Consider the following 14,989-nt stretch of genomic DNA (forward strand, 5'->3'; position numbering starts at 1 on the left):
TCCGTTTGTCCACAAGCCACAAGGCCATTTCGTCACGGCTCAAAGCCGACGTCCGGTATCGGTAGGTTCGGTTCACTCGTCTTTGTACCCTCACTCTCTCTGCGAGTGGAGCAAGTAAGGGATGACTAGCATAGGTGCGGAGCAGTCTCCACGACACAATGTACAGAGACTCCGGGGTATGTAAATGTACATGTACAGGAAGCCGGCAGGTAGCACGATTCCAAGCAGCTAACAAGAACACACGCGCATCGCACGCTCTGATTTTGCTATCACATGACGTCGCCAGGGCGACCGTGACGGTAGCTGCCCGTCACGTGTCGCTGCCCACGCGGGTGGAGAGGCACGCAGCCCTGGGCAGGCGACGGACGGCGAGAGAGAGGGAGAGAGAGAGAGTAGCGGAAGCCATAGAGAGTGCGAGGGAGGGGGAGGGGGGAGGGGCCGATAGCGGCGGTGGCCGGCGTGCTGTCCCCGCCAGTAGACGCGGCGCCGCGCCGGCTCACGGTAACACTGCACAGTGCTCAAAGCGCCCGCCTGCGGTACTCAGCTCTCAGCATGGACGTCAGGGCGGGACTCGAGTGCACGGTGGAAGCCGGAGCTGCCAGCACCGAAGCACAGTGCGCGCTGGACGAGAGGACAGCCGTCGCAATGGACGTATCTCAGTGTACAGTGGCTGGGACAGCCATCCCACCGGACTCTACCGCGAGAGTGATAGATGGAGCTGTCATTACGGACCCTAGCACAGGGATGCTGCTACCACTGTCCACGACTCGCACGCTGTCGTATCTGCCCGAGCGACCGCCGGTGGACATCGAATTCCAGGACCTCTCCTACTCCGTTCCCACCAGCAGAAAAGGTCAGTAGCATAGTCTGTTACAGTACCTATTATATTAGGTCTACGACTCTGATCTGTCGTTTTTTTTCTCGAAGTTCGAGGCTTTATTGTGAAAAACTTACAAAAAATTTACGATTCAAAGTATTGGCAGTCGCTGGCCACCACTTTCTCCCATCTTTAGGGGAACATACGAAGCCCACAGTTGAAAAACTGGTCGCCTTTTCAGGAGATCCATGAATCTATCCAATTTTGAACTTGTTCGTATAATCGGAAGTGCTGATTAGCCAGGCTGTATGAAACTGATCTCAAAAGGCCTTAGTCAAATGGTTCAAATGGCTCTGAGCACTATGGGACTTAAGTTCTGAGGTCATCAGTCCCCTAGAACTTAGAACTACTTAAACCTAACTAACTTAAGGACATCACATACATCCATGCCCGAGGCGGTAGCGCGGTTCCAGGCTGAAGCGCCTAGAACCGCTCGGCCATTCCGGCTGGCCGGCCTTCGCCAGGTGGAGCAATGTCTGGAGAATACGGCGGGTGGCTTAGAACTCCCCATTTCCACGTTTACACGTATATTTTGGAGGGTTTTGCGACATGCGTTCGAGCATTGTCATGCTGAAGCTGAAGTTTAGCATAGTTATTTATTTCTCCGCGTAGTCTGTCACCCAGGCGAACAGCTCCTCGAAACATGCACCGCACCACGGACGGAAGCTGGTGGGGGCAGTATTATGCTAATGCAGACGTTCACCTGAGCTTCCATGAGACATGTGATAGTAACAGAAGGTAGCTAGAAAGGTGTGGACTTGATGAACCTTTTCGTGTCCATTACTGTGTTGTGATCATTTGCCATTCAGTGCTCGGCTCAAATGCACCAACTTCTTTCGATAACGATCTTCTGTGATTGTTTCCCTCGGTTTCAGTAACTTCAAGGGCCTTCTCTGCTCCATCACCACGCCGGTCTTCCACGTCAAAATCACCGCTCTTGAAGTGCTGCAATTACTGCCTGTACGTTCTTTCACCAGTAGGTGCCCCAGCATAGGTCTCACCGACCATTTTGTGAGTCTCAGCCGCAGATTACTTCGTGTTAAAGCAAAAAATTAAAACTTCCTCCAAATGACGAGAACTAGGATCGTAAGTCGACATATTCAATCAAGAATAGTTTTATGATGCAATTAGAAACCGACTGATATTTTATAGCGTTCTGTTTACAAATGCCTAAGCTTACTACGACTTTTACGATCTACCACCTACACCACAACTTGCCTCTACTGCTATCAATTGTAAAACGGTGAAAGCAAAGTTGTAGAGCTAATAAAATTGTAAAAACGTCACTGGTCTCGCTCGACTGGTAAACCCTGCACGCCCCCCTGCATGGGTGTCTGGAACCGATACTGCCACTCTTAGGGCTTGCTAAGTGGTGAGAACTATAAATCAAACCGAGCATACTATATAAATACTGGCGTAAGCTGTATCGCTGCATCCGTTTGTAAATGTAAATTGTGTAGCTATTTCTAGCAGTAGCTGGTCTATTCGTATACACTATAAAAGAGACCATTACTGTAAAATTTAAATGTAAAAAAATGTCTTCTTCTACATGTATAGGAAGAACCCGAACTCCACCATCAAAATTTTGGAGGTAGTTCATCGATATTTACCAAATCAGGACGATAATTGCTTGTAGAATTTAGAACTGATAACAAATGCTGACTAACTTCGTCTGAGAACAAACATTTTCATTGTTCATTTTTAGTTTATGGAACTCTGAAACTTACATTATACGCTAGTAAACTTCGGTTTGGAAACTTAACGTATGATACTAAAATATCTTGTCCCGGGTACACTGTCATCCAGGCAAACGGCTCCTCAAAGCATGCACCGCACTACGGACGCAAGCTTGTGGGGACAGTATTATGCTATTCACCTGGTTTCCCATGGGAACTGTGGTAGTAATGGAATGCACCATGACTGCTGTGGACTACGTGAACATTATTGCCCATCAACTGCATTTCATGTTTGACACCTACCCAGACAGAGATGGAATCTTCCAAGAGGATAACAATCCATGTCACAATGCCAGAATCGTGTTACACTGGTTTGAAGACAATGAACTGTTGCTGAGGTCTTGGCCCCCAGATCTGCCCGATCTGAACCCCATGGAACACATTTGTCACGTTAAGGGGCACCAGCTTCAACTCCCCATACAACCTGACCGCTTTTTACGGGAATTGCGTGATCTAGACATCTCGTGCCACTTACTTTCGGAAACACACTAACAATAAGTTCCCATCAAATTCATCTGACAAAAATCTTTATCGTATTGCGTTCCTAAGGTGGGTCAACACGATGCTAAGCAAGTGGTCAAAAAGTTTTGTCTCATCAATGTATATTACGACAGTAAAATCCTAATCAAAGTGCAATTTATTTATCTCTGTGAAGATAACCCAATGAATGCAGATTTTGATGAAACCGCACGACAACGTTTTGGCCAAAGATTGGCGACGTGAATCCATTATTATCTCAAAAATCCGTAAGAATACTGATTCCACTTGTCAGATCTTATGAAAGTGATGATCGATTATAAAATGCGGTTCTCTGACCGAGGGTTAATAGAATATGAGGAAAGGGTATCAAAAATAAGAACTGCAGACCATTTCACTGACTATTTTTGTTTTAATAAAACAGCTTCAGTATATGTCTTTTGTTCACTAAACATTTTTTTATTTTTATCATTGCATAAATAGTAGCATTATCTTTTATTTCAGTGCTACCTTCGGTTATGTGCTACACATTTTTGAGAGTACTGGCTAACGTCTAAATGTGTTCGAAGATAACCGTCTGACGTGGGCCGGAATCCACCGCTCTAGGGTATACTCTGTTGTGAACTGTCTGTTCGTCTCTTCAACTAAGCTAGCTGGTGACAACCGATGTCATTTTTCTATCTTTGTGCATTATCCATTCAGAGACGTTTCGGAATAGGACGTAGTTTAGATCCAATCCATTTTCAATCTAGATTCCAACTTTTCGAGCACATATTCTTCATCAATACAAATTTGTTCATATTTATAGCATTTGATCTATTCGTCCATATAGGACATACACATTGTCTTCACAGGTAAATCTACGTTAGCGTTTAGGTACGACTCGGACCTTGGATATCTGCTTCAGGGAGCAGCAACAATACCCCGAGACCATCTAAGTTGGCGTGGCTGGCTCAGACGATACTATACAGGGTGAACCAGAGCTCCATGGACAGAGTTTCAGGAGTTGTTCAGGATTGCCTTGGTATAAATGACCCGCTGTCCCCTGTGACACTTACTGCATTTCCTTCGGTTTCTTGTCCCAATTACTTTTGTATCTCTATGGTGCACAATAGTGCAGATGTCGACATTATGGGTTATGTATCTTGTTTCCATACACTCTCGGTATTTGTCGCTGAAGAAAGAAATGCTTTTTACCTCGTTCCCCTCATGCCTGCATTCGTTACTGATAGGTTCTGTTGTCCGGCAATATTAGTTGTGTAGCGATACATACCATTACCACTGATAGGGTTACTGATGAAAGAGCTGGCCGATCTGCACCTCGGGTACGGGGTTCATTGAATGCAACAGTAGATCGGTACAGTGACGCTATGCTGATCTGTTCCCGCACCGATGATAATCGTGTCACAGTACTTTTGAGTCTGATGGTTCTTGCATTACTCTGTCCTGCGCGTTGTACGTTTGCTTATTGAATAGTACATTCATCTTCACTGTTGCGAAAGTATTCTCTCTTATGACGATATTTTCACGAAACCAAGGGTGATTTCGGTAGCAAATCGAATAAATGAAAATTATATTGTTGCTCTGTAGCAAACCGCCAAAGACCGTGGGTCCCTGTTACCAAAATACTGAGAAGGTATTCCTGAACAACCTCTGAAAGGTTGTCGGTTGTGTTTTGGTGCACCCTGTATACTCAGCCTGTAGGCAGAGTGGCACAACGGCTTAGACACAGCAGAACTCAAATACTCGTCCCAACATCCTGGTTTGGTCTTTCTGTAGTTTCGATGAAACACTTCCAATGAAATCCAGCCGTTAGTAAGATGACGACTGACTGTTGTTTAGTCTCACCGCGCGCTACAGATGTACTATAAGGGCTCCTGCAGTAATATTTACTGGTCCATTGCGACTGTCAACCGACAAGCAGAAGGCACGTGGCGTCACCTATCGTGCTGAACGAAACCATTTGCTGCGGCGACAGCAGCGTAGCAATTACGCTTTTGGCTCGCGTTCCAGTATAAATATAGTAGGCCAGTGGTCGTCAAACTGTGGCCCGCGAACTGCACGCGGCCCTAGTCAAGTATTCGTGCGGCCCACGGCTCTCAGCCGTATTTCATAATAATATACGTCTAGCGATCAACATCCGAAAAAAATGGTTCAAATGGCTCTGAGCACTATGGGACTCAACTTCTAAGGTCATCAGTCCCCTAGAACTTAGAACTACTTAAACCTAACTCACCTAAGGACATCACACACATCCATGCCCGAGGCAGGATTCGAACCTGCGACCGTAGCGGTCTCGCGGTTCCAGACTGCAGCGCCTAGAACCGCACGGCCACTTCGGCCGGCGATCAACAACCGAATCCAGAAACGCCAACTAAGGTTAAGAGCTTCTGAGAAGTGTCGTTCTCTCGTTCAGTGACAAACAATAATACCTACAGGGGCAGTCGAATAATTTTAATTGTCGTTGGTGAATTCGGCCGTCAGCTATCAAGTTAACCACTTACCTCACAAGCAGAGGAGCTACGTAGCGCGATCACTGCGGGCTTAGGAAGTGTGAGAGGACGAGTGTCTTAGTGTTTGTCTTCCAGTGCTGAGAACACACGAGTGTGCGCGATTCATACCATTCAGCCACTACGGTACAAACTTTGAAACGTAAGTTACTTGTATTTGTGAATGGAGTTTGTCGTCTGGAAATGCAGTCCTTATTTTTAGCAAGGAACGTTAAATTACTTAAGGTTGTTGCAATAAAGCGCAGTGGATAGAAGGAAACGGGCATTCAGATCATGTATCGAACTTTCGTGAAGGTGTCCTATATTCAATAGTGCATTTAAATACACGAGGTTTGTTCAAAAAGTAAGGTGACTTTATATTTTTATGAAAAAAATATTTATTTATTCGCCAATATTTATGTTGTCCCCTTCAAATAAACTTGTTCCAACGCTTCTTTCAATTCTCGAAACACTTTCCATAAGCACATTTTGGTACAACCTGGAGTTCTTCCAGCGATGCTGGTTTTGTTCCTCAATCACTGAAAATCTTCGTCCTTTCATAGGTTTCTTCAGTTTTGGGAACAGGAAAATCCCCGCAGGGGGCCAAATCCGGTGAATATGGTGGCTGAGGCATGACTGTCGCATTGTTTTTGGCCAAAAAATCTCTCACAAGCAATGATGAATGAGCAGGTGCAGTGTCGTATTGCAAAATCCATGAATTGCTTTTCCACAATTCACACGTTTTTTGGGTATTGGTTCTAGCAAACGGCGCATAACGTCAAGTTAATACTCCTTACTGACCGTACGACCTTGTAAAAATTCATATTCACAACTCCACAGTAACTGAAAAAACCAGTGAGCAAAACTTTGACATTTGATCGAACTTTGCCTGCTTTTTCGGTCTTGGTTCTCCGGGATGCTTCCACTGGATCAACTGGGCTTTGGTTTCGACGTCATAGCCGTAAACCAATGTTTCGTCACCAGTTATGAACCTTTTGAGTGAATCAGTATCGTCACAACTCCTGAGCGATGCTCATGTGACGATTCTTCTGATCAAAACTGCCGGCCGCTGTGGCCGAGTGGTTCTAGGCGCTTCAGTCCGGAACCGCACTGCTGCTATGGTCGCAGCTTTGAATCCTGCCTCGGGCATGGATGTGTGATGTCCTTAGTTTAGTTAGGTTTAAGTAGTTCTAAGTCTAGGGGACTGATGACCTCCCATAGCGCTTAGAGCCATTTGAACCATTTGATCAAAACTGAGAAGTTCTAGAACAAACTTAGCTGACTCACGTCTCTTGCCCAAAACAACCAAAAAAATTGCATGACACGAGCCAACCGATATGCCAACATCGTCACCATCTGTTCTTACGGTAATTCGACGATTTTCCAAAACAATTTTCTTCACAGCATCGACGTTTTCATTTGCTGTTGTGCCGCGGCGTCCAGAGCATTAGCATCTTCTCGGCCATCTTGGAAGAGCTTGTATCACTTGTAAACATTTTTTTACTTAGAGCAGACTCACTGTATGCCACTGTCAACATTTCAAGTGTTTTAGAGCACTTGATTCAATTTTTCACACAAAATTTGATGCAAATTCTTTGCGCCATTTTTTATAATAATCGAAAATCGCCGAGCACACTACAACACCTCTAACCTTTCTATCTAACTAAAACAAACGAAGTATCCTGTACACTTGAAACTGTGAACAAATGTTCGGGATATGCGTACCAACATAACAAGAAAACGATAATCGAATTGAAATGTCACCTTAATTTTTGAACAGCCCTCGTATGTACAAATACCGCTGGAATGAATGGGTTAGGGACACGCAAGTCGCCGAAGTGGCGTCCAATTGAAACACCTGTACCAGCCTACTGCGGCACATGAAATTATTATTATTATTCCTATTATTATTGTTACTATAGCGAATAGCTACTGTTTTCCTTGTCCTGCTTTCAGCCACGTCGTGGTACTGTTTCATGCCCTTCTTTACTTTTCACCCTTCGGGTTTATATCCTTTCCCCAAGAGACAGTCTTTGACTGCTTACTGAACTGCCATCGTTCCACTCCTCTGTTGTTTATACTCGTATGTACACAATGTCTCACTTTCATACAATAATGTAGTAACATCAATTGTCTCATGACATTTCAGCTGCGTCTCTTTCGTTTCACGATACGTACTGCACTTATTATTCGATGCGTACTTGTGAATTTCATCTCTGCATCGGTATTAACACTCACATGTCGCATTCAACGTAATTAAAACATTTAACACTATCACTAGGGTAAAATTTCCTTTAAACGTCTTGAAGCGTTGTCCGTGTTATGTGTGACAGTCTGAGCTGCCTACAGTGGGGACGCCCCTTTGAGTATGTGTAACTTCGAGTCTGCAGTTAACAACTAGAGTCATTTAAAATGCAGGACGTTGATATGACCTTGCTGAATACTGTGCATTTCCCAGTAGTCGGAAAAGTGCTTTCTGGCAAAGAAAACACTACAACGCTGATCACCTTGGCTGCAAAGATTACAAGCTTACAGAGCAGTGGCAAGTAAGGTCAGTTTGTAAAAGGTGAGTTCTCATGAAAACTTCGGTTTTTTGACAGGATTATTAGAAATGCTGCACATCTGCGAAGGACGCCTAGCGCGAAACTTTAGTGCGATGTATTCCTGATTACTGATCGAGATTTTAGTATCCTCACCAAGTGATGAGCCTGTGTTTAGTAGATACATTACGTCGGTGTGAAGATGAAAAACGGAGGAATTTCTTGACGCGATGCAGACCTTTAAACGATTATTTTAGTCCAGATCATAGCATCGGAAATATGCTTAACGAATCGTTGCAGGACAAACAACGTCCTTCTCGTGAAGCGCTATTTGGTAAATTTAAAGACTAAGTATTTCAGAAAGACTGCGCACGGGTGGGTCGGCTTCATAGAACATTTAGTTAAGGTTCATGAGGATAACAGTAAGAGAGAATACAGTCAAAATATGAGTAATATGCCACGAATCATAAGGAGATGGTAAACCATTTGTGGGTACATATCTAGGCATAGACTTATGGCTGACAGTATGAGCTGCTTAACTTATTGTGAAATACTGTCATCTTTGACAACTTACTTGTAGCTTACATAAAACTGAGGATATGTTATAGTCCAAACTACTCCTGACAGAAACAGGTACACATTTCGCGACCCAGTGTCAGGCGGGGTTGTTGGTGAGAGTAAGGACTGACAGAGCAAGAAGACAAAATCTATAGATAAAAAGCTCTTCGGAAGTGTAAAAGTTGTAATCAATTTCAGAGTTGTTCGGAAATATCACATGAGGGCCAGCCTCCCTTATCGTGTATCTGACACATAATTCATCCACCCGGATACACAATTTCAGTTCACCTAAAAGACTCATTTGTTTTAATATCATCCCCGCCCATAAGTACATAGACTCGTCTTAACCACTACAGAGACATCTCGGAGGACCTCTAGGACAACTTATTTCCACACTGTAGGGAGGTGTTCACTTTTGTTTGTCACTGGGGTTCTACTCTCACATTTGCTGCTGCCATGTGCCGCCATCCTTCTTCTCGAACTGGCCAAGTGACAAATGCTGTTTTGATTTGTTTATCACAACGATAATCTTTCTGACTCCCAAATGTATTTCTGTACCATTCATAGTACCTAGAAACGTTATAACCTTTTCTCCAGAAAGCTTATTTCATGGCCAGAAAACTTTTTCTCTGCTACATTTTTAGTTTCTGGATCTCAGTCCCAATCATATTAGTACGTTCAAAAATCCACATTCACTACATATTCCGTCCTTTTTGACATGCCGCCATATAGAAGACCCGATGTGTTCCTGCCTTCAATCCCTTTTGCTTACATAAACTATATGGGTTATTCATAATGACCTCTGGGGTTCGAGAAGACAGCTGCATGAAAACTGCAAGTCATACAGGAAACAGACTCACGTCACTGGCTAGACAATTTCTTCAAGTTTTTCACTCACATTACAGGTGCTCAATACGGACAGTCTTTGCTGTGCGGGAAACATTAATACGTACTGACACGCATTGTTCGGGAAGATAGGACAGCAGCGCGCTTTGGAAATATGTTCATTGGATATCCTGCGTGCAGGCGCGAATTAATTACGTACGACTGTATGGAGCAGATGATTTCTGTACACGTTTCTACAATCCTGCCTGCTAGTTCAACTATGCCCTGCGCTTTTTATGAATTGAAACTTGGAGAGATACCCTAGACAATGACGTGTATCATTTTTCTGTATGTCTTGCTCTTCTCATGCTGTCATTTTCTGAAACCCAGTGGTACTTAAGAATAAGGCTGTACTTTTGATATTTGATGATAGTGGTACTCTAAGGTATTTGAATTTTCTCCGTGAAATATAATATATTCCAGACTTTGTCTTGTCACGCTCTTTGTATTACTTGTAAGTCCCCGTTTGGGCCAGTTCGGTCAGCTTTCGTAACCTGTAACTTGCACCATCGTTATCTTTAACTAGAGCGACCTGATCATTGTCGAAGAGAAGCTCCCTCTACGTATCAAATTAGAGATGATGAAATTAGCTTGATGGGTAGATAAGAGGCGATAAATCAGATCAGTATTTTATTTAACAAATAGAAAAATCTACCGTAAGGGAAGCATAAGAATCAGAACGTATAATAATCGTCAGAGGGGAAGAAAATATATAGACTTTAGGCCAACGGTGAACTGCACATTTCTAGTAGCTTTGAGCACACGTTAAAATACCTTTCCGATCAAATTTGGTCAAAGGCCAGGCGGCACACAAACATTTACCATGCCCGTCTCTGAAACAGGCGACGAGTCAACTTTAGCCAAACACCGTCATCGCCGATTCAAAAGGCCACTGCCACGGCGCAGTCACCACAAACTGATAAGATTATTCCTTCGAGGACAGTCTTGTGTGATTGAGCAATGATATATTCGTCGTCATGTTAAGGCACTTTTTTCCACTGTGACTCGAGAGATCTGTCTAAACTCACATCTATGCAAACTACTGTGAAGTGTAAGCCTGAGAGTAGTTCCGATTGTACCATTTGAAAGAGGTTCTTCCCGTTCCAATGTCGTATGGTATGTGGGAAGAATGCTAGTATAAACGCCTCTGTAAGCGATGGTAATCAGTCTTATTTCTTCTTCGCGCTCTCTGTAGGAGCGACAGTGGGTGGTTGTAGAATATTCCTAGATTCCTCACTGGAAGCTGGTTCTTGAAACTACCTAAGTAGACTTTCACGCGGCTGTTTGTGTCTGTCTTCAAGCGCTAGCCAGTTTGTTCTTTCAGGATCTCCCATTGGTCAAACAAACCTGTGACCATTCGCGCTGCCCTTCTTTGTATACGCTCCACATCTCCAGTTAGGCTCATTTGCTATTATAGGTCCCTAACAGTTGAGAATATTGTAGGACGGGTCCCCCGGGGTTTTGTAACAAGCTTCCTTTGTAGCCTGATTGCATTTTCCCAGTATGCCACAACTGAACCAGAGTATACTGCAACTGAAGCTATGTGATCATTCCGTTTCTTATTCCTGCAATTCGTTACAACACTGTAGTTGTGTGAGTTGTCTGATTTCAGTTGTGGTTGTTGATAGTAGAGGCATAGGATACTATTTTTTTTTTTCGTTTTGTAAATTGCACAGGTTGCGTTTCTGAACAACTAAAGCAAGTTGCTGATCTTTGCACCACTTTGAAACGTATCAATACAGGCCTCAATACAGGGCAGCTTTTTTTCAGATAATACTTCATTACAGATAGCTGCATCATCTGGGAAAAGTCAGAGGTTTTAAGCTCCCCCTTCCAACAACCCTACCACAACAAAGGTCAAAATTTAATGATTGTGGTGTTGCTCACGCTGCTAAATACTGCATTTTCGGGCAACAACAAAGTTATTATGTGGCAGGTGTCATTAGAGCACAGTTAATAAAGTCATTTCATGTAATAATGAATAAACTAGGCACTCATGTTTTCGTGTTTCCCACGCTGGTCTCGTTGTAAAATCATGGCTCAATCGACGAAAATCTAGGTAGTGATGATTCCAAGCTCGGATGCAAAAAAGGCCTAGGTTTCATTCTGCTATATTAAAAAGTTTTTTAGATGCGCTTCACAAACCATTCTTGAAGATTAAACCTTTCAAAGTTAGCACAATAGTGATGTAAAAAAAATAATCAGCACTCGGAATTTAAGTTACACTTTCTTTTAATTGCTTTTATTGCAATATCACGTAACACACAAAACATCACTTCACAATACAAAACATACTTGAAAACATCTTCCTCACTGTTAAAGTTCACATTTTATAAGCTGACTACGTTATGCGTCTTTCCAACATGACGTCCAAGACTTGACTTTTTCAACGTCCGACTCTCTAACAACTAACTCATAATCGCTTACGCGCCCAAAAATCAGAGTTACAAGTATGTCAAAGATCATAGTGACAAAAGAAAGAATACACATAAGAATAATATCAATGCAACATAAACATATCGATGTATCAAAGTACCTCTACATTATTGAAATCAAATCTGAATGTTGTCTCAGAAATATGTTAACTACTTCTACAGAAACACAGTAGAATATTACTGATATCGAGAGGTTCAGGTGAGGTGCCGTAATGGTTACGTAATTCAAGTACCATTACACCCTCCACTTTTCTCGCACCACTGCAATACATTTAATTTGAAGACAGTCGGATCTTTCGAAGGGAGACAACTTACAAACAGATCACGCCCGGAAAAACGTTGAAACCGTGTGGCTACCTCTAATGAATTGCCATAAAAAATTAATCACCAGTGAAGACAAGGATTCTGTGCAATAAAAGGCGCTGTCCGTTGACTATGGTTCCGTGAAACTATTACTGCTCTACGTGGAAGATTATCCAGTCTTATAATTAATATTTATATATCAAATAATATACAGCTTGCTATAACTGCTTAAACATTTCCCACCTTAACCTTCAAGTGTCCATATCCCATGAATCTATGAACAGATGTTTATACAGTCGATCTCAGCTTCTAACTCTACCTTTACACCACTGCTGCCTTCGTGTGCTCTATACTGCTAGCACTACCGACGTGACACGCCAGTGTCCCAGCCGCAAGGAAAGAGGTGTAACAATAACGAAAACCTGAAGAAATGGTTCATCGGAAAGCCCACGCTGCGTCAATGAGCGCAAGTCTTAAAGGCACATTGCTCGTACAGGGTTACTATTAATACAGTCTGCTAGATCATTTACACTGATTGCCGCCGCTGGCCACATCAGACCCTTTCACCTCACCCCGTGGCCTGGCCTGGCGGTGAAACATTCTTCACTTTGCGTACGGCAGTCAGCGTGTTAATATGCAACACGTATTCAGAGGGTCCCAAAACATTTCCCTGAGGCATGTCTGAAATTACTTCCACACTGTTGACGACTATCCATCTAATATAAGGGGCTGCGTTCGCTACACCAAAAGATCCTCAGTCCAGTAAAAAATTTCACTCGGTTCCAGATAGATGCAGCGTTCCGTTAATAATCATTTGTGTGGAACTGAGTCAAATGTTTTGGGAAGTCAAGAAATACTAGATCTTTCCGACTGCCCTGCTGCACAGCTTTCACAGTGTCGTTTAAGAAAATCGCAAGTTACGCTCGACCTGTTTCTGGAATACATGTTGGTCTCTTCGAGACACTTCATTGCGTTTCAACTCAGGGTATGTTAATACTCTACGACAAATGCATGCCAAAGACACTCAACCGTAGTTTTGTTGATTACTCATGTTAACCTTCTTGTTGGCTAGTGTGACCTGTAATTTCATCCATCTGCTGGGCACAGTTTATTGTTCAATGGATCTACCTCATGTTATGGATAAAAGAGAAGCTGATCTACAGCTACATCTACATGACTATTCTGCAATCCATACTTAAGTGCCTGGCAGAGCGTTGTTAGAGCTACGATCACACTATTTCTCTACCGTTCCACTCTATAACACTACGTGAGAAAAATAAACACTTAAATCTTCCTGTATAAGCTCTGATTTCTCTTATCTTATTATGATCACTATTTCTCACTGTGTAGGTTGGCGGCACTAAAATATTTTCACGTTCAGAGCAGAAAGTTGAAGAATGAAATTTCGTGAAAAGATCTCGCCACAACGAAGAACGCCTTTGCTTCAGTGATTGCCATACCAATTCGCTTATCATATCCTTGAAACTCTCTCTCTTATTTCGCGATAATACAAAACGAACTGACCTCCGTTTAACTTTTTCGATCTCTTCCGTCAATCCTATCTGGTAAGGATATCTCCAGCACAGTAATACTCCAACAAACGACGAACAAGCGAAGCGTAGGCAATCTCTTTAGTAGACTGTCGTCTCTTCTATGTGTTCTGCCAATAAAACGTAGTCCTGGTTTGCCTTCCCCATAATATTACCTATGTGATCTTCCCAATTTAAGTTGTTCGTAATTGTAATTCCTATGTATTTAGTCCTATTGACAGCTTTTAAATTCGTCTGATTTATTATGTACCCGAAATTTAACGAATTTCTTTTTGTGCTCATGTCGATAACCTTACACGTTTCCTTACTGAGAGACATTTGCCACTTTACAGAGCATACAAATATCGTGTCTAAGACATTTTACAGTTGGCTTTGATTTTCTCATGACTTTACGTGACGGCAAATGACAGCATCATACGCAAACAGTCTAAGATGGCTGCTCAGACTGTCTCCTGAATGGTGTGTGTAGGTTAGGAACACGAGAGTGCCCATAACACTTCCTGTGAGAACGCCAGATATCACTTCCGTTTTCCTCAATGATTTTCCGTCGATTAGTTCGTATTGTGATCTTTCTGACAGAAAATCATGAATCCAGTCGCACAACTGAAGCGGTATTTCATGGGCAAGGAGTCTGATTAGAAGTATCTTGCGAGGAACGGTGTCAAAAGCCTTCTGGAAATCTATAAACGTGGAATCAATTTGCGATCTCCGATCGATAGCACTCATTACTTAGTGCGAATAAACTGCTAGTTGTGTTTCACAAGAACGACATTTTCTGAATCCGTGCTGACAGTGTGTTTAGCTTCAAATTCTACATATAATCTAATAGGAATTCCACAGCAGCAGAACCCGCCGTGGTACCTTATTTTATAACTCTGGCTGTTCATTGTTCCAGTGCTAAGGTAGGAGGCCAAATTTTGTCACTTTAGTACGAAGTAAGTTATGGAACAGGCTACAAATTGTTGTATATATTCCTGAATTTATCCGCCACTCGTAGGCAAGTGACAATTAAACTGTTATAACATACTAAAGCCAATATTTGACATAAACATTAACACTCCAAATACAGGAATACAAAGAAAGTGTTTATAATTCAGTTTCCCATAAAAATTATCGGAAGAACAACTAACTGAAATATA

The 14,989-nt window shown here is 42.7% G+C and overlaps 1 protein-coding gene across 2 annotated transcripts in view; it reads left to right on the plus strand.

Annotated features, from left to right (window-relative positions):
- Nucleotides 1–476: 476 nt before the first annotated feature.
- LOC124802956 (ATP-binding cassette subfamily G member 4-like) overlaps nucleotides 477–14,989 on the plus strand; it is a 486,150-nt gene continuing 471,637 nt past the window's right edge. For both annotated transcript variants that reach the window (XM_047264047.1, XM_047264048.1), the window contains exon 1: nucleotides 477–853. In XM_047264047.1, coding sequence (XP_047120003.1) covers nucleotides 553–853 — 301 coding nt within the window. In that variant the 5' untranslated portion in view covers nucleotides 477–552. The remainder of the gene's footprint in view (nucleotides 854–14,989) is intronic.

This window comes from Schistocerca piceifrons, chromosome 6 (assembly GCF_021461385.2).
Source record: "Schistocerca piceifrons isolate TAMUIC-IGC-003096 chromosome 6, iqSchPice1.1, whole genome shotgun sequence".
Taxonomy (NCBI): Eukaryota; Metazoa; Arthropoda; class Insecta; order Orthoptera; family Acrididae; genus Schistocerca; species Schistocerca piceifrons.